We start from the raw sequence: 24,273 nt of genomic DNA on the forward strand, positions 1-24,273 counted from the left end.
CGTACAGCATTTCGAGCAACTTTAGTGTGCGTGCAACAGTTTTAACTGATTAAGAATATTTGTGATACACATGGCTCATACAGTAATTCGTGAGAAAAATCTTTAATCTAGATAAATATTACAGTACTAAAACTGCCGTACGTATCGTACTTGCAAAGCCGTCTATACACGTCTTTTAAGTTTGTGTGGAAGCTGTTTTCTGGATTACTTTCCCATTTGTAAAAGAAATTGGAATTTGAAGAAACACCATTAATATTCCTCCTTAAGATTCGACGGCAATCTCTCTCTCTCTCTCTCTCTCTCTCTCTCTCTCTCTCTCTCTCTCTCTCTCTCAAAGACGTAGTTTCTAACAAGCTAGATTTGAGTGATATCTCATTTACGATACATAGATTACTGAGCGTTGCAGGTATACGACTACATATTTGTGACATCTTTGCAGGGAACCCTGTCACTGTATTGACAGTAACAGCAAAGTACCTTAAATGCTAAAACGGGTATATTTCTTGACATATCCGCCGACCGCTTGGTAAATCGTAATTGAAGGCGCGCTCGGAGAGGAGATCGACCCCTGAATTAGCCAAATTGGCGATACTAAATTACAAATTACAGGCACATTAATCGAAGGAAATCAAAGCCTCCAACAAGGTGTAAGTCTTACTCTATGTATTTTGACGATTCGAAAGAAATAATTCTGGAATTACCGTCAAAATTTCCACAGACATTATGTTGGCTCACGTTTTGTTTCTTTGAAACACAAATTGCTGCTTTGTGAAAATTCGTGAGACTGAACACAGCAGATAGGCAAACTTAGGTTTTCTTTTGTCTCTCGTCACATTTTGACAATCGTGGCAAGTTTTTTGATGACTCTTTCCCTTTAATGGATGAAGTATATCTACGTTCTTTGCAAAAGTATAATGACATGTTCCTCTGCTTCTTATCACGTGATGAACCTTTAAAACTCAATATTTGTACGTTGCATTCAATCTCTGCTGCAGGTAGAGGCCACTTCCGATTGGCGGATATTTGTCACTGCCATCCACACAGGTTACGATGTGCGAGTTGTCTGGGTGGTAGAAGTAAGCCATGGACTGTCGTGGTGAACGTTTGGCGTCTTCAGTTTCTGGCAAGGCAACACGATGCACCTGTAATGGACATGAATGTGTTCATCCATGAGTGCAAGAAACCGTGATGATTTTTTATTCATTACTTTCTTGAATGTCAATCCTAAACATTTTTCAATTGAACTAAAGTATCCAACATTTGATCAGTTATGTTCATATAATTGAACCCAAATAGGAAATGAATGACAGATGAAATAAAACACCTTCGGATGAACGCTGATTAACGGTCATCTTACGCACCGTTTTTGCTTGATTTCCCCAGTGCAATAAACCATTGAAAATTGTGCTCAGCTTTTAAATTTCGCGTCCACGATTTTTCATTGAGTTACGTAAAATATGACATGGGGTTGCTGTGTCATTCCGTGTACTGTCAAGGTAACATGTCTCATTAATATGCAATATTTTCAAATGGAAAGGTTTTGGTCTTTGCTGCTGCGAGTTTATGAACTGGGTGTTCTAACAGTATTGATGACAACACTTGTCTCTATTCATTTACTGCTGTTGGTTCCAATAAACTAACCCTTCTTAAAGAAAAAATTAATATTAGATTTCTTTATTTTTGAAAATACCCCGCCCGTAAATTTAAAATACGCCGTGTTTTTATTCCGGTTAGAGAGGAGTCTGAAAATAACTGTATTCCAAGTCAAATCTATACAACGCCATTAAAAAGTCGATTATTTGTGTGCTAATGCTGGCCTCTAAAAATTGAAATGAAATTGAAATAAATGGAAAACGTTCAAATTAGAAATGAGATACCCTCAGAAAAGTAATACTCACGGTTGAAACTAACTTATCTGACGTCCATCGTTGCATTAAATCACCGATATTTACAACGACCGCTCCGTCTATCGGTGTTGCAGGAAAAAAATCACCATCTTTCTCTTTAACCTGAAATAACCGATAGGGCCAACGCCTGATGAGATATGGGAGGTGTGTATCACCATAGTAAAACTGCTGAAATGGAGATCTTCAGATCGTGTGAGACAATGTTGTTGTGTTAAGACATCTTGGTTACAAGGTGTTGATATGTTCAGTTATAAGCGAATACCAGGTATCTTTATCGAAATCAAATAAAACAGAACCGATGTGGTTTGTTTTCTCGACTCAAAGGTATCATAAAAATGCTGCAATGCCCTCGGATGCTGCTTTGAAAGGCGGGGTTTTCAATACGGGTGGGGTGGCTCATTCTGTGACATTCTTATCCCGTTGTACAATACGCATACAAATTATAAATCAAATTTACAATCATCAATATCGGCTTTGAGCTTATCTCTCTTGTTCTTTCAGATTGCTGATTGGCATTTTGCGCAGAAGACGTTCTACAAAAATGGCAACTTTATTTTGTTGAATAACGGCTTCGCTCCAATACATTTGCTTGACCGATGATAAATGAAACAGTCGGAAGTGTTTATTTGCGAAGAGAATTCAAATTCATATCTCACCTCCAGACCACCTTGATTGTCTTGAAACAGAAGTGTGATGGAGCCATAGTCAGAATGTTCTCCACAACGGATCTGATCAACTTCTACATTTTCAGGTACCGGGGGATAATATAAAAATCGAATTGCGGACTCGTTGTCTGGGCCTCCGATTCCTGCATGTGCTTTCACAAAGATGTATGGATCCTAATAAAGTGGACAATTTCAACAAACGCTTTTCGTGAAATAATTCATACTTGTAACAATCATTTGAGATGAAGAACAGTAACTTGCAGAATGTGTAATCTTTACGGTAGTATGAGCCTCAAAACAGGATGTTTTAAAGTTTTGCTAAACTCCATTGAAATTTTAAACCATTTTCGCAATTGAGAAACAAAATCAGGAATCAATCTGTAAAATTTTGGAATTTAAGAAACAAATTTGGGTGCCCTAAGTGTAATCATACTTGATCAAAATTAAACATTTCGCAAATACTTTATATAATTACTATATGGGAAAATATATATTTTTCGACAAAAACAAAATGTTTAAAGGGACAAAGTCGCCCATTTTTTCGTGAATTTTGTTTGATACGAGATACTACTTATATTGTTTGACATGTTGAAAGATACTGAATGAATGGGTGACCGTGCATATATTCAACCCCGGTTTTATACACGATACATTAAACCATGGCGAAAATGAATTAATGGTCATGACCATTAAATCATTTTCGCCATGGTTTCATTTAATTTGTCTAAAATCGGGGTCGAATATGCATGGTCACCCATTCCTTAAGTATCTTTCAACATGTCAGACAATATAAGTAGTCTCTCGTATCAGACAAAATTCATGAAAAATGGGCAACGTTGTCCCTTTAGGGGAGAACCATTTGATTTTTTTTGGGGGGGGGGGTATGGAGGAAATGGGTATGGGAGCAAATTTTTTTTTCCTGTCACAGTGACAGCAATTTTTTTTTCTACTGTCAGAGCTGCGTCAATTTTTTTTTCAAATGGAGTAGCAATGCAAATTTTTTTTCCTTTGTCATCAAGTTTGTGATGCGTTGTCATTATTTACGGCCTGAAACTCAGAAATATTGAGTGACGGGACTGACGGCCCCCCCTTAACCAGGATGAATTTGAGTAACTCCCCTCTCTAACTCTAAAATTTTGACTGATCCCGCCCACTTAGAAAAGTTAAATACAAATACATGTATTTGTAAAATTTACAAAATACAGCAACAGTAAAGACCTTTGAAATCCTGATGTACTCTGCTAGGCTATCATCAGTTATCTCATGATGGTTCAAAAAAGGTGAACCCATCAAAATGAAATTGCAAGTCACAATAAAATAAAGATATAAAAGCTCACGTAGTATCTAACCATATAATATATTGTTTAATTTGGATGGGTATTATGACAGGGTTTTCACTAGGATATCTGACCGGGCAGAATTTGAAAGTACAGGGGGAACATGCGAGAGGCTTAGGGGGAAAGAGTCACAGGGGCTTTCCCCTATCTTGCATGGAAAGTTTTAAGATATATGTGTGCAATAGTGCAGTCTGGTGCAATCTGAGAGGTGTTTTTTAATTTTTTTACTATGTGAAACTGTTATAACACCCCAAGGGGGAGAGCACGAGAGGGGGTTTCCCCCTCTCGTATTGGCAATTTTGGGAAATTGATATGTTTAATGGTGCAATCTGAGAGGAGTTTCAAGTTATTTTGCACTCGGTAAAACTGTTTGAAAATGACATTGAACACTGCAATATTTTTTTACATTTTATGCATGATCAGTGTTTGTGTCACAATATTCAACAACCAAACAATGACAATACAATTTGTGAAAAACAGTTCTGCTAGCAGAGACTGAAGATAAATAAATATACAGGAACGGAAAATCTGTGACCTTCTTGTGTCATTTCTCCAGCTGCCAGCTTCTAATGAAAAGCATGAATATGGTATGTTTAACTGTCAAAATGGTCATTGAACTGAGGTAAATGAAAACATGTTTCTTTGATAATAAAGGATGAATTCACAACAGTTCAGTTTTGTCCTAGATCCTGTGAAAATTTTGAGAAATTGATGTGCGCCATGGTGCAGTGTAGTGCAATCCGAGAGGTATTTTAAATTTGTCTGTTACCAGTAAAACTGTTAGAAGACCCAAGAGTGGGAGAGCACGAGAGGGGGTGCCCCCCTCTCGCATTGAAAATTTTGAGAAATGGATGTGTGCAATGGTGCAATCTGAGATGAGTTTCAATTTGTTTCGCCAAAAAAAATTGAGTAACCCCGCCCCCTTCTCCCTCTCCACATTTTGAGTAACGCCCCCCTGAAGTTTTCAATTTTTTTAGTGCATGACCCCCTCCCTTGTATTTCATTATATTTGTTGTTCCTCAATTTTTCATGGTCAACTTGTACATCTTCCTAATATATTTATATTGAGAGAATAATATATTTTTTTTAACACTAGTTTATTGACTCCTGTCTTGTGTTTTAAAATTTTCACAATTTACAGAAGTCAAAAAGCCCCTTTAGATATTGCCTATGCCATTGAGATATTGCAACAGAAATCCTGAAATATGATTTCTTGGGTCAGAAAAGGGAAGGAAAACATTGAGTGTACGGAGGTGTAAAGTAGACCTATGTAGTGCATGCTTATATCATAAGTGCTGGGAAAAAAACATAAGAATTACTTGTGGTAAAAAACATTTGCGCCGCCTATGGCGGCGCGCCGGCAAAGAATATATGAGAATAGGGTTTTCAAATTTTGCTAATTTCTGGTGCATTGTGACAATTTTTTTTTCACTTCTGTCTGTTATGACAATTTTTTTTTCTCAGGCCATGACAGGATCAATTTTTTTTTCTTCTATCTCACCTGGCGACAAATTTTTTCTCTCAAAATCCTCCATACCCCCCCAGAAATCAAATGGTGAGCCCCTTAAACTTTAATTCACACGTATTGCACAGAGTTCAAAATGAGGCCACACAAGATGTAGACCAGAAATGTGTTGTAACGTTGCGATCGTTTGTCCCCGACAGTTTTGTTACTTCAAAATTTGAAACTGATATTTACTCTGAAAACAGGCTGCTAGAGATGTAGACTTTTGAAATACAAGACAGGCCGATTGAACTCCGTGCTCATTGCAAAATTTGGCTTCAATTAAATCCGTAGTAGGTGTTATACTCCCTTTGAGAGAAAGAGGATTAATTAGAAGCAAGTAGCTGGAAATGTGAACAGAACACTGGGAGCCAAGGAAACTGTACAAATGTCTATATTTATGTTTTGGTAATCTCTCACGTTTCTTGCAATGGAGAAATGCAAAACGTGGAATTACGTCACACTTCTACTGTGACGACATCAAGCCTAACACGCACAGCTTCAACCAGGATCCCTAACGTAACTAGTTAAACCCACCCGACCCCATTACCCTGCATACATGTACAGTTGTACCCAGTTCATTCAAACCAGTAGGGATGTACCAAAGTGTGGCAAAGAAAAGGTCAAATGGATTTCACCCTTGTAATATGGAAATCTTTGCATCAAAGGTACGATTAAAATATTAAACGTAAACATGAATGACACATACATTACCTCTAGATTGAGACCTCTGGCCATCACTTCCAATACTCGATTGCTTAGTCGGTTACACTGGTCGTAGAAATTCACTGCACAATGTGCAAACTCAGGTAATTCAGCATCTGGCATCTTCTGGAATATGGAAAATTCAGTGCAAAAAGCTTAACATTGTATAAGACAACTGCAAGGTATAATCAATTTAAAAACCCGGAGGTGACGAATGTGAAAAAACAAGCAGCAATGCAGTTTATCTAACATCCTAAGATTTCTAGAGTAACACATCCATCAATATTCAAAACGATTCTCACCACTTGTTCCGCAGAATTGCTCTTTGAGTTTAGAAATCTTCACTAATACCATAGACAGTAGACGCGGGAACTACTGTCTATGCTAATGCACATGAAAATGATTAATAACTTTTCCTGTCCTTTCAATTTACGTGCGTTCATACTTGCAATTGGTACATGTGGCTTACGAATAAAAATCAATGGGCAGTACATCAATTGTAAAATCTCCAAGGTGTAGTACGCACCCAAAAGTGACAGACTTAAACTTTTGCTCAAACTTTCCTCAATGAAACTTTCAATCATTCTCTTGCCAAATCAAGAAAAAAAGTCAGGGGCCACCGTGAAAATATTGGTACTCAATAACCCGACGTTTCCCGATGTTTGAAATTCAATGTTGCCGCCATCCATGTGTTAACTCCATCACGAAAAATATGATTTTAGATTTTTAGAAAACGAAGACGGTGAAAATTTTTCGTACTCCAAGAGCTTTAATATGAGCTTCCTTAAGTGGTTGATCGGAAAAGGATTAGTAAAAGTTTGAAAATCCTAATATCCTTTCCTGAGGCATACTACACAACGGTATTGACATTTTTCTGAAGTCTCCCACGGTCGTGTGACGTTATCTTTACTAACTTGACTCTAACTTCACTTGGAAGTATTTGGAGTGCGCAGACGATATATGGCAAATGTTAGAGTGTTAGTGAATGCTGTGATCGTTACGCCACAAAGGAATGACATTTGAAACTATAAAAAAGAGTTTTTTCGACAGCTCCTATATCCTGGTAAAAGTTTATCTAAAGAAGTTTCAGCTAGAAAATGAATTAGGTAAAAGTCAGTGAACGTAATAAGTAGGAGTTTCGAGGGACCACACATGGCGGTTTACAATTCCTTCTTTGGATCAAACTACCAGGAAAATGTAATCGGATAATGAAAATGAAAACGTGTCACCTAATATACGAGACAAAATTAATTGAGAAAAATAGTATGTTTCTAAATTATTATTAAATGTTTTTTTTAATTCTCTGACATTGTCAGGTATGTGTATTGGCTCATGTCATACCCAAACACAACATTTGGCAATTAATGGGCAAATAGTAAACACTAACAAGTCTGTCACTTAAGGCCAATTCAGTGACTCTCTTATTATAGCGGTGCAGATAAAATGCTCAACCCTAATGGCATATGGATTTTTTTTATCAGGGAAATTCATATTAATTCTTTTTCTTCGCCTTTCACTTCCCCACAAGACATGTGATTATAGCTATGGTTAAATCCAGTGTTTTCACTGTCACCCCGTACGGTGTTATATCACCTTCATCTTTGCATCTTTACTTAAATTGTCAAAGCACACTATTATTTTGGTAACTGCAGCACAACATAGGTAGCTGAACACTGACAGGAATCACTTCCTAACAGACGCCGCCAGTGAACAGCTCAGTCTTTTGAACAACCAAGAGACTTACCCCTTTTGCTTCTCTGGGACCATAATTAAAACATTCTTTGAGGTCGCCCGGTCTTTCAGGGTTTAATCTGTGAATTACAAGTATAAGATGATAAAACTAAGAAAAGAAATTACCTTAAGAGTGGTACCTTAAAATGCATAATTGTTTATCAAAAATATGTTTAATGATCCAGATGTGAAAATTTTTCCAAATTTGGAGTTGAAATTCAACATTTCACGATGATTTTTGCCACGTTCTGTCAGGTTGTCTAATGCCTACATTACCAACAAATCATCATCGTTACAAATCATGTCTTTAAAGCAACATTATGTAACTTTACTTGAGGCTATTTAAACTTGTCAAAACTTTGACACACACTCGAAGTGTGTACAAAGTAAAATACTTTCACAACAGCTTATTGCTAAACAGATTCTTGAAATATTCACCAATAGGGTAACGCTCATGCTTAACATTATTTGAGTCAATAGGTGATTTTTGAGAAGGTATTTCGTGAACATAGCGCAAAGAAACTTTCAATCATGAATGGGCCGTGAACAATCCCTCAAAACATTTCTAATTTACATATCTTGTTTGATGGTTGTAGACTTTGATATCAATATTAACTTATGCCATGACATTTTCGTATTTCCGTTCGTAGAAATAGAATCGCCATCACCACTTACTTTTCTTGCTCACATTCCACATATCCATGATTGCCTTCTGACGATTTGTCCGGCCTTTTGTATTTCATCTTCACATCTTTTGGGAGTTCAAAGAATTTCCTTGACTGTGTGAATGCATTGTCAATCTGTTGGTGAATTATTAAAAAAGAGGACACAGGAGTCGGTGTCTACAGCACTGATGGTGATTGCAGGTGTGTTACTAAATATAGCTATGTGTGCGCCATATTGGCCGCCAGCAAATAACTTTGTTCGTTTGAGCCTATTGCTACTACTTGTAGTCGGTTTCCAACAGATTATCACAGTGTAACGATATTAATTATATGACACTAAGATCACTGCACACGATTTGGCATTACTTCCAAATGTTTCTCTCTCCAAAAGCCATGCCAAACAAATATTTTATTTCTGCACAATAGAAATGGAGTGGTGACGTCATAAGGAAGCAGCCCTATAAACCCTGCTAGGAGATCCGAGTACAACACATTAATAATTTGTTCTTGACTTGATCCAGGACGACCTCACATCTCAACATAAATAACAGCTTTCCATTATATAAATGCTGCAAAATTACAGCCGAATATCTATGGTATCGGATACCTTTTGCTGTCAATTTTATATATATTTTCCAAAAAAATCTTGTGAAACTTGTCTTTCGAAAATTTTCTTTCGCTCTATAACAACAGAACCATGACGTCATTAAGAATCGACTTTGGCATTATTCCTGCGATGTCGTCAGAGAGGGTACGGTTGGAATAAAATACTACCATAACTAAAAAATATCTACACCCAATGAACACGTATTCATGGACATATTATATATTTGATCAATTCATAAACTGTTAAAGCAAATGTTGATGCATTTAGTAGCAGTTTGCGGTCGAGTTGATTTTTGAGGGCCTCAGAGCCCGCTGAGGTTCAGGCCTTTGCTCCTCATAAATAAAACTCGATGTCACATGTGTTTGCAATATTTCTTAATGCGACTGAAAAATATCATTTTCGTATTGTACTTATTTGCAAATTTGTAAAAGACTTTGTTGAAATTGAAACCTGAACCGATCAACTAAGAATTAACTTCCCCTATCAGCGTGCCATAGGCCATAAAACACAATCAAAGAAAACGTAGTGTGCCTAACATTTTCGTCATAATTTGTAATAAAACACTTCTTCATTTTCCCTACAGAATTTGGTTGTGCCTACTGTCATACAAGTAAAAGTATTAAATTTGTCTTACAATCTTTCCCCCTGGGTACTACCAGGAATCCGAATCCGAACATGACAATGTTAAACACGATTTTCCGGCATCCCGGCCAGTCTCCCGTTGGGGGCAAAATGTAGTACGGAATAATTTCAAAGCTGACTGCGATTAGATCAAGATGGACTGCATATAAGGCTACAAGTCATAAATTATTTGTAAGAATAAAGTTGTCTTCATTCGAGATACTCTGGCTGTTCCAATCCTCAGCATTTTACCATTAAATTGTTGGCCAAAACTGTGAAAATTTCAAAGGTCACTCATAAGACCAGCATGTACTGTATATCCCCCTTTCCGCTGAAGATATAATTTCGATATGAGACTGCGCTGAGCTCCGAGATCCGTCTTTGATCGATGAGCCACGCTGAGATCTTACCATAGAGGGCTCCGAGGCTCTCAAAAGTCAACTAGACTGTATACATGTACAAGCAGTTTGACTGAGCTTCAGTTCTGTAAAACTAAAGGACAGGATTCTACCAAGGTTTTTATTCCATGGGCACTAGTTTGCATTGCAGTTTATCATTTTTGACAAGCACGAGATCTCAGTAACGGTTACAACAAAAAGTACGCCCACATGGAGTACTGAGATCACTGCAAGAATCACAATTTCCAAGCTCAGACGGTCTGTCAATCGCTACGGCTGCGGATGGCGGGGCTTTCGTTATGTCGCTATACACTCGGGGATTTTTAGCTGTACTTTACATGATACAGTTTTATGCACAGGAGTCGAGGTTTCGTGCGACTGATGTTCGCGTTCCCATACACGCGAGTCACCACTTGTTGGCGTCCTCCTGATACATGGGAGGTCAAAGTTCAGTCAACATGTCATGGCCTTGCGAACATCATGTTGTCGATTTTGCAAAACCTTTATTGTACTTTATGATCGAGATCCAAATGGGGATACGATTTCAATAAAGGCTTACTTTACTTTACACCATGAAATCAAAGGTCCGCTTGCGTTTGTGTGTCAATTTCTCATTCGCAAGGGCACGTCCACCCCTATGACTTGTGACCTTTCTGAAAGTGCGATTCGTGAGATGCCTCATGATTTTCTATGTAAACCTACTACAGTACGGCGATACGTAGACTGCTAGCTGTGATATCGCAGCGGCACTTGTGGCGTGTGTCGAACGCGCTCGGGTCATTGGTTTGGGGTCATCGCCACAGATGACCCCAATGACCCGAGCGCGTCCGATACGCCACAAGTACGGCTGCGATATCACAGCTAGTAGACTGCGTGTGGTTCGATACATGCGTATCAGCAGAAGGCCTAGGGGCATACCACAGCGGCTGCCGTGTATCGAACCACGCGCAACAGTGGAGTAACCGTGCTTCTGGTTGTATCTCAGGGGTTTCGCAAAGCGACGATGTACGAGCCACGCGCCAAGCTTGAATCATGGAGGTGCTTGAATTCAGTGGTGATTTGCACGTACATGCCTTATGTTATTTACCTACCACGCTCTGCGGTATCCCATGATTCACCAAATAAAGGAAGCCAATCGACGTTAAAGCGTCGTGAACACTTTGAATGAGCTCTCCAACGCTGTTGTCGTCTGGTGAACTTCTAGTTAGACTGTACGCAGAAAAATCGACGACAGGTACTCTTGCCATATCGCTTTCTAACTGCGCCCACCGCTGGAAGCTGTGTTTTGCTGTCTTGCCAGACCTTGCTTACTCTTGAACAGCTTTTGAAATTAAAGCTCGATGAGACAAAGTGCAAGAGGCGAGGCCTTCTTGGAACCGACAGGCTATGAATACAGACACTTCAACTACGATGCTCAAGTTTGGACCTTATCAAATGGTAGCTGCATTGAAGGGGCCAATGAATTACACTCCGCTACCGCACTCGTCAAATGACGCATGCATGTTATTCACGCATGCGTTGAATGACCTAGAATGACCTAGAGTTTTCAAACAAATAGAGTGTCGTCGCGATTGACAGTACGGATTTGTGTTTATTTTCCAGAATCTTAGACAGTGTGCACTGATGGTCATTCGTTCCGTACCTTGTAGATTATTACTTGTACGCAGAAGTAATGGTGGTGTCATAGTCCTTGCAACCAGCTCCTTTATGTGTTTTCACAAAGAGATTGTGCGCTGAAGAGACAAGATTTTTTGACATGACAGCCTTCAGAAGATGGTGGGCCCTTCGTACCATTATAATAGATATAGGATAAATGAAATACACGATACTTTCTGTACTTACTCGTCTCGGCGAAAACAGATTCACATCACCTGTGACCCGTCTTTATACCTTAATTTGTACACCTTGCAGCTTCAGTTCCTAAAGTGGGAAAACACAACAAGGGACGAACAATTTGATATCCTGGAGGGGGCTTGGAATGCTTTTAAAAAAGAAAGATCCAAAGAGGCTGCCCTTGGGAAAAATCAAGCAAAGGATGGCAGAAAGAATAGAGAAGATTGCCAGCAGACATAGTTACTTGTAGCCATTATTTTTCATTTTTGGCGCGCCCTTTGGGGGCCTCATTTTATAGGAATCTTTCATTTTTCGCCGGACCCTTTGGACGCCCGATTTTTATCATTATATCTTTCTTTTCAGGGTGCGTCAGATTCATAACATCACTTATTTTCGGCACACCCATGATATATGATGTACATTTTTGTTCTTTTAGGCTTGTCACTACTTGTCAACAAAGCTATTTGCCGTATACGAAAGGGTTCCATCACTAATACCCAATACTGAATGTTTCTAGAACTCATCTTACCTAGACTTAATGTAAAATGGAAGCTGCATTCCCAAATTGACAGCTGTATCGTGAATTTGAATCCGTGTATCACACTAACTTTTGGAACATTAGTAACTCAAAGAACTTCCGTTGCCTGTACACATATGCAAAAGCTACATTTTAATTCTTTGCAAAACAAAGAATGTTGAAAACCATTTGGTTACGTAAGTTACAGCGTCAAATAGAGATTTTTACTATCATATATACACATACCTCTGTTGAGAAGGTACATATTGGAAATTTTTCTGTGTCTATGGCCACAAAATGACTTCGTTTAACGTCTTCGTGTAATATTCAACATTTTCTGTATCAGGAGGGGACATCCCCTCAGAACTTCTAATCGTATCAATTCAGAATACATAATTTCACTCCCTATATGAATTCTTGTCTTGCAAATCCTCAGTGGGTTTGTGCTGCTGACCAGAACAAACGTTATCACTAACATTGGTAGAGAGTGGACCAGTGGTTAGGGCGACGGACTCACTATCAGAGGATGGTGGGTTCAAGACCCAGTAGGTCCAGAGTTATGGACTCACTGTCGGAGGACGGTGAGTTCACGACTCTAGCACGGTGTTGTGCCCTTGAGCAAGGCACTTTACTCCTCAGTGCTCCATTGGGGGGATAGTGGGTTATGCTTACCTCATCCTGTAATTGGGCTAACGCCTGTTGGATGATGGACTGATAAAAAAAAATAAAATAAATAAATAAATAAAAAAATATATATATTTTCCACATTGAGTCCACAATTATTTCTTTTTTTCCATCAGTAATCTCGCTCCTCTATTATCTTTCCAACTTTCCAGCTTTCTGAGGTTGAAGCTGTGTGTCTTTAGCTCCATATCATCCTGTGTTGCTGCACATTTCTTTCACAGTTCCCTTTTATCATCTCATGTAAAGAAAAAAAATAACAAAAAGAAAAGGGGATATTGACTTATGATGGCGCATATGCGAGCGCGAGAAAAAGATTCTTCTGGGAGAAAGCAAAAAAAGTTGCCAGGATTGGATAAAAATATTTGTTAGTGGAGCCCTTAGAAAAAATAATGTTCCTAATCAATATTTAAAGTGCCCCCATAGCGAATTGTCTATCCCGAACTGGCATTTTGGAGGGAAATGTTAGGGTCTAGAGAAAGTCATCACCATCTACAGTCCGTAGCTGTTTACACTATTGAATCTGATGAGATGTGCGGGAAAGTTTGTGAAATTTGTGTGTAAAACAATATAAAGAGAGCAATATTAAACCGTACAAGTAGCTTTAATCAATGAAAAAGCAATTACAAGTTTTAAACTTTCTTAGCATTGAGAATCATTTGTTAGTTGTTCTGTGTTCAAATACATTGACCTAATCCTATCATCATCCCTATACACATGTACAGTTTGAAATGCATAACAGTCCTGCTAAACAACCCATTGAGAATCATTCACAACGCACTTAATAATATACAGCTTTATATTTCTAACTTTCATGGTAGTTTTTATGTAAATCCTCCGAATTGTAACATTAGAACTAAGTACAAGCCATTGTATGTCAATTAGCCACATTTTCAAATCTTAAATACATGATTTCAATAAACAGAAGTACTTCACTTCCCGCCCCATCCCGCAGTTTGGTCAGGCTGTGTTCAAATGTAAGGGCAGCATTATTTTGGAGATGAAATTTTAGCAGCTTCTCATCAGTTGCCTAAAATCTGCAAATGGCACTCAGTACTTATAAGTTTCCTCAAGCTTCTGTTTCATGAATTCAACCATTGTTATTGGTTGATATTTGTCACTGCCATCGATGCAGGTCGCAACGTGATCTTTGTCTGCGTTGTAGAAGAAGGCGATAGAAAATCGGCTCGAATGCTTGGCTCCATCGGTTGTTGGCATGACGACACGGTGAACCTAGGGCGGAATAAATGATTGCAAGTAAAATTGACGTCCAAAATCGACTTTATCATGAATGTCGATCAAGTGCCAGTAATCAGGTGTATATGTTGCTCGTGTATGCTCTCCTTCTCGTTTATCAAAATATCATCGATCGGTCCTATGTGTTGGATATCACTCAACTCACAAATCTTCCCCTGGTTATATTAAGACTTTGATCGACAACAAAACTGAGCCCTGCTGCTCCTGCCGCTGAGTATGATTAATTATCCCCATAACAGGATGTGTAATTTTTGATAACCTTTTGTGAGCTGTATCGGCCGGTATCGGATCTATCACTGCAAGATTGTACACGAATGTGAAATGTATAAACGTTTTCATTTATGCAATTTTGAAACATGGGTCTGATGACTGAAAGCTGTGTCCAGTTTTGAATCGAAGGACCACGATTAATTTTCCCTTCTATTAATTCTAGAAGAGTCTATTACTTATAATTATTATTATTAATTCGCAGGATTTCGTATTTATGGTTCAAAGTTAAGAATGACGAGTTTAAAATCAACAATTCAGGGACCGTCACATATCTTTGTGAACAGATTTGTGCACAGTCGTGTGATACTGACACTGATATGCGTAAAAGATTCAGACCCTGTCTTATACCTGTGTGTAAGTCTCTGTATAAACTAATCAATGCTCCGACATCACTGTGTACAGACGTGAGTCACTACATTACTACGATTTTAATCCGTCTTTGGTCACATAGACCTGTACCACATGTTTGTGACAGGGTATCTTTACAGAGGTTATTTTTCCTAGGCTGTTGACTGTATCTGCCAGGCATTGAACATGAGAGTCTGGACTCCATCAATTGCAAAGTGTATTGCAAGACTCCTTAATGACACAGTAGCGGCTAAGTGTGAACTTTTGTTGACAAGTCATCGTTGATGACACAGTCCCCACTGGTTTATTGGTACTTTGATTACAAGTCCTCCGAGAGCAAGGATACAGTGCTGTTCATTAATTTGGGCTGTATACTGCGATAAGATATGGCTTTATGGACGAGAATGAGTTTAATGCTGGTGAAAACGTAAAAAAAATGTGGGCCCCACCCTAATTACAAAAGGTCATTAAATAAGTCCAGTAGTAATTAATCGACAGGATGTTGCTAAAATCTTTTCATCCCATTATTACACTGACAGATTATCTTCTGTACCAATTTTCATAAAATTTGATGCAATGCTTCTGGACATTCACCCCAAAAAGCAATAATTCTTTATATATGCAAATTAGCAATAAATTTGAATGATACCGCTAAGGATCACTGAATTAAGTAACACTGAAGTATTACAGCAGTGTGATATCAACATCTGTACCAAGTTTTATCAAATTTAATGAAGTATTTCTTGACATATCACACCAATTAGCAAAGTTTATTAAATAAGCAAATTAAAATTTGTTAACATGATACTGATAAACGCCTTTGTTCACAGTTAAAGCAAAGCTCAACATTTGTACCAAGTTTTATGAAATTTGATGAACCATTTCTTGACATAACCCAATCACGAAAATTCATTAAATGTGTGAATCAGCAGTTAATTGACATGATACTGCCCCATATCATTGCATGTCATTACACTACTGGAAGCCCAACATCTGTATCACGTTTCATCAAATTTCGATGCAGCATTTCTAGACATATCACATTAATTATGAAAGTTCATCAATATGCAAATTAGCAATTGACAGGTTACTTCTTAATGTTTACACACGGCATTACAATACTGATAGATAAACATCTACACCAAGTTTCATCAAATTTGATGAAGTATATCTGGACAAATCACTCAAATTAGGAAAGTTCATATGCAAATTAAAATTTATTTACAGGATATGCATCTTAGTTCACTGACAATGCAATTTGAGCTGATCATCTCTACCAAGTTTCCTAGAATTTGTTGGACTATTTTTTGACAGATCAGCCTAATTACGAAAATTCATTAAATATGCAAACAAGCATTTTATTAACATGATGCTATTACATATGTTTGCACGCCATTATATACCGGAAGATCAAAATCTGCACCAGGTTTCATCAAAATTGATGTCGCATTTTTAGCTATATCACACTAAATATGAAAGTTATCAAATATGTAAAGTAGCAATTTATTGACATGATACTTCGTACTGTCTTCACACAGTACTAAAATACAAACAGATCAACATTTAAACCACGTTTTTATAAAATTTAATGCAGTATTTCTGGACATAACCCACTAATTAGGAAAATTCATGAAATATGCAAATAAGCAATAAATTAACATGATACTGCTAAATGTCTTTGTACACTATGGTAGGACTGTGTGTTGAAGATTTGTACCATGTATCATTAAATCTGTTGCTGAATTTCAAGACATATCACCAAAATTACAAAAATTCATCAATTATTCAAATTTAGCAATTAATTGACACAATACGGACATAAATCATTGGGTGAATTTGCTAAGGCATGTCTGCGATATCTGTATGATGGGATCCTGGAGCCCCTGTGGATGGATCCTTGAGTCCTTACTTTTCATGGACATCAAATACAGCAAACAAAACGGCTGTCACACGGCCATTTTGGATCCGATCACAAAACAAATCGACGTGCATATGTGTGACATAGAGAGTATTCCATGCACTAAATTTGAATGAAATCGCTCCCGCAATCGCTCAGAAATTTTCGCGAACGGACGCACCGACATAAAATACAGGAAACAAAAGGGCTGTCACGCGGCCATATGGGACGAGATCGTAAAACAAATCGACGTGCGTGTGTATGACATAGAGAGTAATTGACGTACCAAATTTCATTGAAATTGCTTACAGCATTGCTTAGAAATTTGCGTGGCCGGACGCACCGACATCAAATACAGGAAACTAAATGGCCATTATGCGGCCATGTCGGATCGGATCACAAAACAAATCGAAGTGCATATGTATGACATAAGGGAGTAACCCTTGTACCAAGTTTGAACGAAATCGCTCCAGGCATTAGTGAGATATCTGCGTGAACGGGCGGATGGACGGACGCACAGACGCAGGCACGCACGCACGGACATGACCAAACTTTGAAGTCCCCCGGTGTCCGTGGAGACTAAAAATGCAACTCTAGTTCAGTTAGGTTATTAAATTGATGATTTTGCAACATTCAAATTAATTTGAAAACGATATTTCGGCAATACTTGCTAAATTTGTGACGGTACTAAATACTTATAGTGATGTCTGATGACCCGGATGAAGTCAGCTCGTTTAGTTGTCACTTTTTCTCGAAAGCTTATTTTTAATGATGCACATTACAGGGACATTTTTTGTTTCTCTGTATTTAATTTTTAATATAGGGTTACGATGCATTAAATATTTCTCAGGATTCCAGACGACTTCAAAACTCTCTTGTCAGCTATTACTGAATTATGGTGTGAATGAATAAATGAACCCAATAAAGGTCGCCAGGGTGGTCAAAATGCAGCTCATAATTTTGTTTTCGCCTTTTGTTCGAGCGTAAATTTTCATACTCACGTTTGAAACCAGCTTATCAGCTGTCCACCTCTGCATAAAGTCACCTATGTTTACGACGACTGTTCCTTCTATTGGTACGACTGGAATGAACTCACCATCCTGGGTCTGAACCTACATGTAGATACGGCAGAAATAAGATACGCGTTTGGCCTGTACTGGTGATGCCATGTTTATTAGACCATGGACAGTAGAGGGAGGCTTTCATTCTCTGCTGTCTATGATTAGGACGATTGACGTAAGTAACGTGTAAATAGTTGTTTTTTTCAGATTAAAGGATTAAGTGATTAATGAGCATGGCTTCTAAGGTCATCGACCTTCATGACCTTTCACATAGGGACACCCTTCATTATTTCCTCAAAAGAACGACTTGTGTTACTAGTTCTAATCTGTCATATATGTTTATTTTGTTCTCAAAATAGCAAGGGCCACCGCCCATCTTTTCCATAAACTTACAAAATCAAGGAAAATATACACGGACACGTGATAAAGAAAATAACATTACTTCAAGTCTAATTTACAGGTCAGGAACAGCTATTGCTCAGCTTTTAGGGCTTCATTCCTTCTCAACATTGCTTTATGAATGTACACAGCTAATTTGAATAAAGTAACAGAGTTCGTTGATGAAAATAGAGAGATGAGTTTTTCAATAGTCGGATTGACATTTACATAGGCAGGGAGAAACTTTTCTCGAAGTTCACTATACATCGGACAAAACATTAAGAAATGAATTTCATTCTCCTGTACTGTAACATTTCGTTTTTCACAAAAATAACAATTTCTAAGTCTTTGATCTGTGTGTGCATGTCTTCCTGTTTCAATAGCAAGGCAATGGTTTGAACAGCGGAATTTTGACAATGATTTAAATTTCAGTACTTGGACATGCTGTAGGTAACACTCTGGTTCAAGTTGCGACTTGAACAAAGAATAAAATCTAAGTCGCGGAGATTCACTATCTACAGCATGCCACTCTTGCCTATAACAATATTTTATTCTTTGAGAAAAGACAGATAAAAACAAACCGGGATTACCCACTTGCTGTTCGAGCCATACCACATCTAAACCATATCTCATGAGTAGACCTTTTATTTTTATAACCCAATTAACTTTACCTGCTTCATCTAAGTTTTTTCGACATTTTGTAACAGGATTTCGGATAACGAGAATCGCTCATTTCTATAAGTTTAAGCCAGTAAGCTATGCATTTTTTCATGTATATACAACTTAATGGGGATATCCCACATTCACCCAAAGTGGCTTCATTATTCACACCACTCCCAAGACCAAGTAAAAATCTACAGAACTTAAAATGTATTGCTTCAATAACAGGAGAGTACTCAAAACCCCATATCTCAGCACCATAGCATATAAAAGGAACTAAACAGCTGTCAAATAATTTAAATGCATTTTGTAAAGACATACCCCCAGTTTTCTTAATAGCTATTTGAATTTGTGTTAAGGCTTTTCTACCTTTGCTAGCCAGATCGTGTTTTGCTGGAGTCCAACTTAGTCTAGATGAAATTAACAAACCAAGGTAATTATAATGCCTTACACTTTGTACATCTTTACCCATGTAAAACCACTTTTCATATTTCTTTAAAATGCCGCTGTTTCGAAAAACCAAAATTGTTGTCTTATTTAAATTTACTTTCATGCACCACTGCTTGCAAAAACGCTCTAATTGATTAATTTTGCGTTGTAAAGAAATCGGCAAATCTGCATTATCGACAACATCATCAGCGTACATAAGTAAACCTAAGCATGGCAAATCTTCACTGACACATATACCATCCCTTTCATTTTGACTCATATATGTGTACAACTCATTTATAAATAAACTAAACAACAAAGGGCTCCAGCATGCAGCCTTGTCTTGTACCAATACTGCATCCAAAATAATCCGTTAGGCCGTTACTACACAAAACACATGATTCTAACTTAGAGTACATAGAACGTAAAACACTCAAAACTTTGCCATGTAAACAAATGAAATAAGTCTATACCATAAATAATCGTGCCTAATAGAATCAAAAGCCTTAGAAAAATCAACAAAAATACAATGCATTCTCCCCTTTCGATTTGAAACATACTTTTGTGCTATCGATTGTAAAGAAAATACATGATCTATGGTACAATATCCTTTCCGAAAACCAGCTTGTGCTTCAGTTATAATATTTAAATTATTTACCCACTTGACAAGGCGGTCATTTAAAATTTTTGTGAATATTTTACTAATCACTGACAGCAGGGATATTCCTCTGTAATTGTTTACTTCATACACTGATCCCTTTTTGTGTAGAGGATAGATAATACCTCTACACTAAGAGTTCGGAAAATTACCAGAGACTAAAATAGCGCTAAACAAGTTTACCAGGTAATTCGATAAATATTGGCACCACATTTGAATATCTCGTTCACAAAACCATCTGGTCCTGGTGACTTGTTATTTTTCAATTTCTTTATTGTGTTTTCAATTTCTGTTTGCGTAATGGGCGAATTTAACAAAACTGGTTCATTTCTATCACACAAATCGCAATACCTGTCATGTTTCATCAAATTGCTCTGTACCTGAATATCAAACGCAAAGTCACCCGTAGGTATATTTACATTTAAGAAATTGCGAAAATAGTTGTACCAATCTGAAGCTTTTACTTTATTATTTACAGATCTAGTCCCACTACCTCTTAACCTCTTGATCGCCGACCAAAATTTTGAAGGATCGTTGAGGTTTGATAAAGCAAAGACTGTTGATCCCGTCGATATGTTTGAAGTTTTGACTTGCAAAGTTTCTCATGATAGTTTATAGCTTCAATATATTTACGTTGTGTGGTTTCATTGCCCCATTTTCGAAATGCTTTCAAAAGGTGAAATTTTTCATTACGAGACTTATTACACTCATTATCCCACCATGGCTCAGTATTATTCAAATTTCTCAAATTCTTAGTAATACCAGCTGTGTACCTCATGTCACTGGCAGCTTGGTCAAGTATTTTGTTTAAAATACCCACGGCAGTATCTACGTTGCCTCCTTAAATGGCTGTGTTCAAATCTAAAAAACCAACGGCAGATTCGTTGTGTAAATTGAGCAAAAATCGGCAGAAAATTCTGGCTTGCATCTATATTTGACCCACTTCTGAAGAGATGAGTCATCAGCATCTACAATTGTAGTCTTTGCGGGAAAAGAAAGTTCTAATCTGTCATTAATATTTGACACCCTCACATACCATATTCTAACGTCTTTCTTGGTGGTCGATGAACGCCGTGAATTTGTCGTTAAACAAAATTTTCACATGTTCTGAATGTCTTGTTTCCGCAGAAAATATTTTGACGAATATACCATTCACACACAATACATTTCAGAGATAAAAGGCGAGAAAACAAAGGCTGATTGTCCGATTTGAATTTAACGCACATTGGCATAATGACTAGCACTATAGGTAGAATGTTCCTCGGGGACACCTTGGATGCTACATGTATAAAGATGAGCACTGTTGAGGTCCAGCACTTGTGTTGACTCCCTCCGACCAGCCGGTAATTCCTGCCGACAGAAGCCAAGCAACTGGGGCCTAGTCAAGTAAATTCAGAGAAATTCAACCTTTCAACCTGGAGTTAAATTTGTGTGTACCGGCCATTTTGAATTTCAGCCGTCGACACGTAAATATTAGGTAATTTTGGAAGAGCCTTACCTCAAGACCACCCTTGTCATCTTGGAAAAGTAGCGTAATCAGGCAAAAATCCGAATGTTCTCCACATCGAATCTGATCTTCTTTGAGTTCAGTGTCTTTCGTCATTGCGAAGTAATGAACACATCTCATCATTGTCTCATTTCCAAAGCTGTGAATTTCCCTTGTCGCTTTAACGAAATGATATGGATCCTAATGACAATTAAAATATTTAAAAACAATCATTTCATATCATTTGACAATATAGTCGAAAACAGCATGTGATATGATAACGTTTGGCGACAAAGAACAATACTTTGCAATTGACGACCAATTATTTTACCGGGAAGCATATTTTCTATTTCCTATGCAAGCAATCCACAAAAGTTCTGAGGCTTACTTTAGGTTCTTGAAATCATACGAATTCCGAATTCTAAAAAAGAATAGTTTAAACCTGTTGGTATTTTTTTCGCCTATTGAATACACTCATTTCGGAGAAAAAGGGTTCTAAGAAGCTTCCTAAAATTAAAAACGACAATGGCTGGAATGTTGATAGGGTGAACAAAAAAACGTACATATATACGCGTCGAGATCAAAATACTGGTAAAACTGATCATTTTGTTTCCTAGCTTTCACTTAATAATATATTTGACAATATGGCTATGTTATTTCATATTCGTATTTTGGCACGTCAACAAGATTAAATGTCTTATAAATAATTGTTAAGTACCTCTAAGTTGAGACTTCTAGCGAGCACTTCTAGCACACGATTCCCAAGCTCTGCGCATCTTTGATAGAGAGACGAATACGCCTTTTCAAAATCCGGCAACTCCTCTTGAGGCATTTTCTGATTGGATGGCAGAAATCGTATTAGTTTGATGAACAAAGTTACAAAATATATAGTTATATAAATTACCTGAAGCGCAAAGTAATAATATTTGTTACTTAAGTTTCATGTATTTTGCAATCATCAGACAGACAGACGTAAACATAGAAGCACTGCCTCATATATTCTTCTTTTTTACTCTTCTTTTCTCCTTATTCTTCCTAATCTACCTTCAACGAATGGAAGATTTTGCAAACTGTGGGCAAATAAACCTAAAAGATGTGGGAAATAGTTACAAAGACAATTCATTTCAATGTCTCTGGGCTCTGGAAATATCGACTGCTGGTTGCTATTCTCACGGAATCTGGGGGTAAATTATTCCAGTCCCTGATATTTGCAGAAATTATTCTTTTTTGTAGTCTATAGAGTCTGTCTTCAACATGGAAACCTGAAACGTTTTGCAGAGTGAAGCTATTAAAGGATTTAGAAATCTGTCTTTATCAACAGCTACTATCCCTGTAGTAATTCAATGAGCATTGGAAGTCTTGACTGACTTTCAGCGAACATGATCCCAAACGTTAGGTGTATGCTCAAACATCGCTCTATCAGGACTTTGTAAGCTTTTTATTTTATTGCGTTAAAATTAACAAATACGTTTCTAATGCCACTAATTGAACGTAGAGTATTGCTTGCTTTGCACAGTTACAAATGGAATTAGTGTATTCATGCTCTAAGAGGAGCAAGGGACAAACTGCTATGATTTATACCGATAAATCTACGGACTTTGTCTCAACATGTCGTCTCCAACACAAATATTACCCGTCCAAAATTTCATAGTATACACAATAGTACGACGAAACCATTTATAAGAGGCGGTGCTTCCAAAGTTATCCAAGTCTGTCCGACGATTGTTTATGTATATGATCAGTATTATTACTTGGTACGCGATGGTACGTGCGATGTAAGTAAACTGTGATACATACGTAATAAGATATGCTAAACATAGGTCGTTGGAAAAGACAATTTAAGTTTCATTGTATATCATTCCTACCTTGACCGGAAGTTTAGGTCTGTAGTTGAAACTCTCTTTAAAGTCTGCTGGTCTCTGACGATTCAGTCTGTGGAACGAAAGGGAAGTACATCTCTCTGTAACACTTGTCGAGATTATTCTCAAGGAAACACTTTTAATGGCTGAGCTAAAAGTCTACATGAAGACAATAATCTAGAGGAAATGTTTGAATAAAAAATAAAGGACTTTGGTAAAATTTTAATATAGGATAACTCGAAGACTACTGTTTGGAAGAATGCGTTTTCCTAACCGTATATGAGACTTCTTTTGAAAAACGCCAACGTGTTGATAGTTGATTAATTTGACGAATGAGCCTGTAGAGAAGTACTGCAAAACAGCTTACTCGTAACAATACATTTTTCATGTACCAATAAGCGGTTACGGGAACTGCAGAAAGTATTCATCATCTTATGGTGGAGTCGCAGGTTGCTATCACAGTTTTTTTCTAAGGAATATTTCTCATTTAAGATGACAAGGAAATCCCCTCATACTACATGTATATATTTCCAAAAAGCAGAGAATCTAAAGTTTTGTATGTTAGCAATGGTTTACTCGAAGGAAGAGAGAGGTCAATAATTTTTGGTAAAAATCCTCAATTTGGTATTCATGAGAAAAATCAATTTCAGGCCAAAACTTGATACTGTTCTCTGAACTGAGATATTTCGCTTAAAACAACCGTATGTATTTAGAAGCAACTATTTCACTTTGCATTATCTAACGTTATTCTAAAATCGCATGGGTTGAAAGACTGACACTAAAACAATAATTAAAAATA

The 24,273-nt window shown here is 37.5% G+C and overlaps 2 protein-coding genes across 8 annotated transcripts in view; both read right to left on the minus strand.

Annotated features, from left to right (window-relative positions):
• Nucleotides 1–86: 86 nt before the first annotated feature.
• Nucleotides 87–13,409, minus strand: LOC139114576 (uncharacterized). 5 transcript variants are annotated; one of them, XM_070676387.1, is made up of 9 exons: nt 13,163–13,409; nt 12,503–12,617; nt 11,983–12,060; nt 8,525–8,649; nt 7,863–7,929; nt 6,128–6,244; nt 2,564–2,746; nt 1,899–2,009; nt 87–1,142 (listed from the first exon to the last, which is right to left on the minus strand). In XM_070676387.1, exons 4-9 carry the CDS (start codon nt 8,590–8,592, stop codon nt 960–962), a joined length of 729 nt encoding a protein of 242 aa, XP_070532488.1. In that variant the 5' UTR covers nt 8,593–8,649; nt 11,983–12,060; nt 12,503–12,617; nt 13,163–13,409; the 3' UTR covers nt 87–959. The 5 variants fall into 5 exon arrangements, 3 of the variants coding, with proteins under 3 accessions (XP_070532488.1, XP_070532487.1, XP_070532486.1); XR_011547898.1 differs by lacking the exons at nt 12,503–12,617; nt 13,163–13,409 and having other exon boundaries at nt 87–172; nt 643–1,142; nt 11,983–12,102; XR_011547897.1 differs by lacking the exons at nt 11,983–12,060; nt 12,503–12,617; nt 13,163–13,409 and adding an exon at nt 11,232–11,647 and having other exon boundaries at nt 87–172; nt 643–1,142.
• Nucleotides 13,410–13,756: 347 nt separating this feature from the next.
• LOC139114567 (uncharacterized) overlaps nt 13,757–24,273 on the minus strand; it is an 89,577-nt gene continuing 79,060 nt past the window's right edge. For all 3 annotated transcript variants that reach the window (XM_070676376.1, XM_070676375.1, XM_070676374.1), the window contains 5 exons: nt 23,481–23,547; nt 22,334–22,450; nt 21,628–21,816; nt 17,945–18,055; nt 13,757–14,404 (listed from right to left, as the gene is read on the minus strand). In XM_070676376.1, coding sequence (XP_070532477.1) covers nt 14,222–14,404; nt 17,945–18,055; nt 21,628–21,816; nt 22,334–22,450; nt 23,481–23,547 — 667 coding nt within the window. In that variant the 3' untranslated portion in view covers nt 13,757–14,221. The remainder of the gene's footprint in view (nt 14,405–17,944; nt 18,056–21,627; nt 21,817–22,333; nt 22,451–23,480; nt 23,548–24,273) is intronic.

This window comes from Ptychodera flava, chromosome 16, assembly GCF_041260155.1.
Source record: "Ptychodera flava strain L36383 chromosome 16, AS_Pfla_20210202, whole genome shotgun sequence".
NCBI lineage: Eukaryota > Metazoa > Hemichordata > Enteropneusta > Ptychoderidae > Ptychodera > Ptychodera flava.

What these genes read in the sequence shown, in the direction of transcription:
- LOC139114576 (XM_070676385.1), bottom strand. Translation starts at nt 11,387, where the DNA reads ATGGCAAGAGTACCTGTCGTCGATTTTTCTGCGTACAGTCTAACTAGA. An exon ending in GTCCCAGAGAAGCAAAAGGG is followed by an intron (nt 6,245 to 7,862) that starts GTAAGTCTCTTG and finishes TCCATATTCCAG; the next exon opens with AAGATGCCAGATGCTGAATT. An exon ending in CCAGAGGTCTCAATCTAGAG is followed by an intron (nt 2,747 to 6,127) that starts GTAATGTATGTG and finishes CCACTTTATTAG; the next exon opens with GATCCATACATCTTTGTGAA.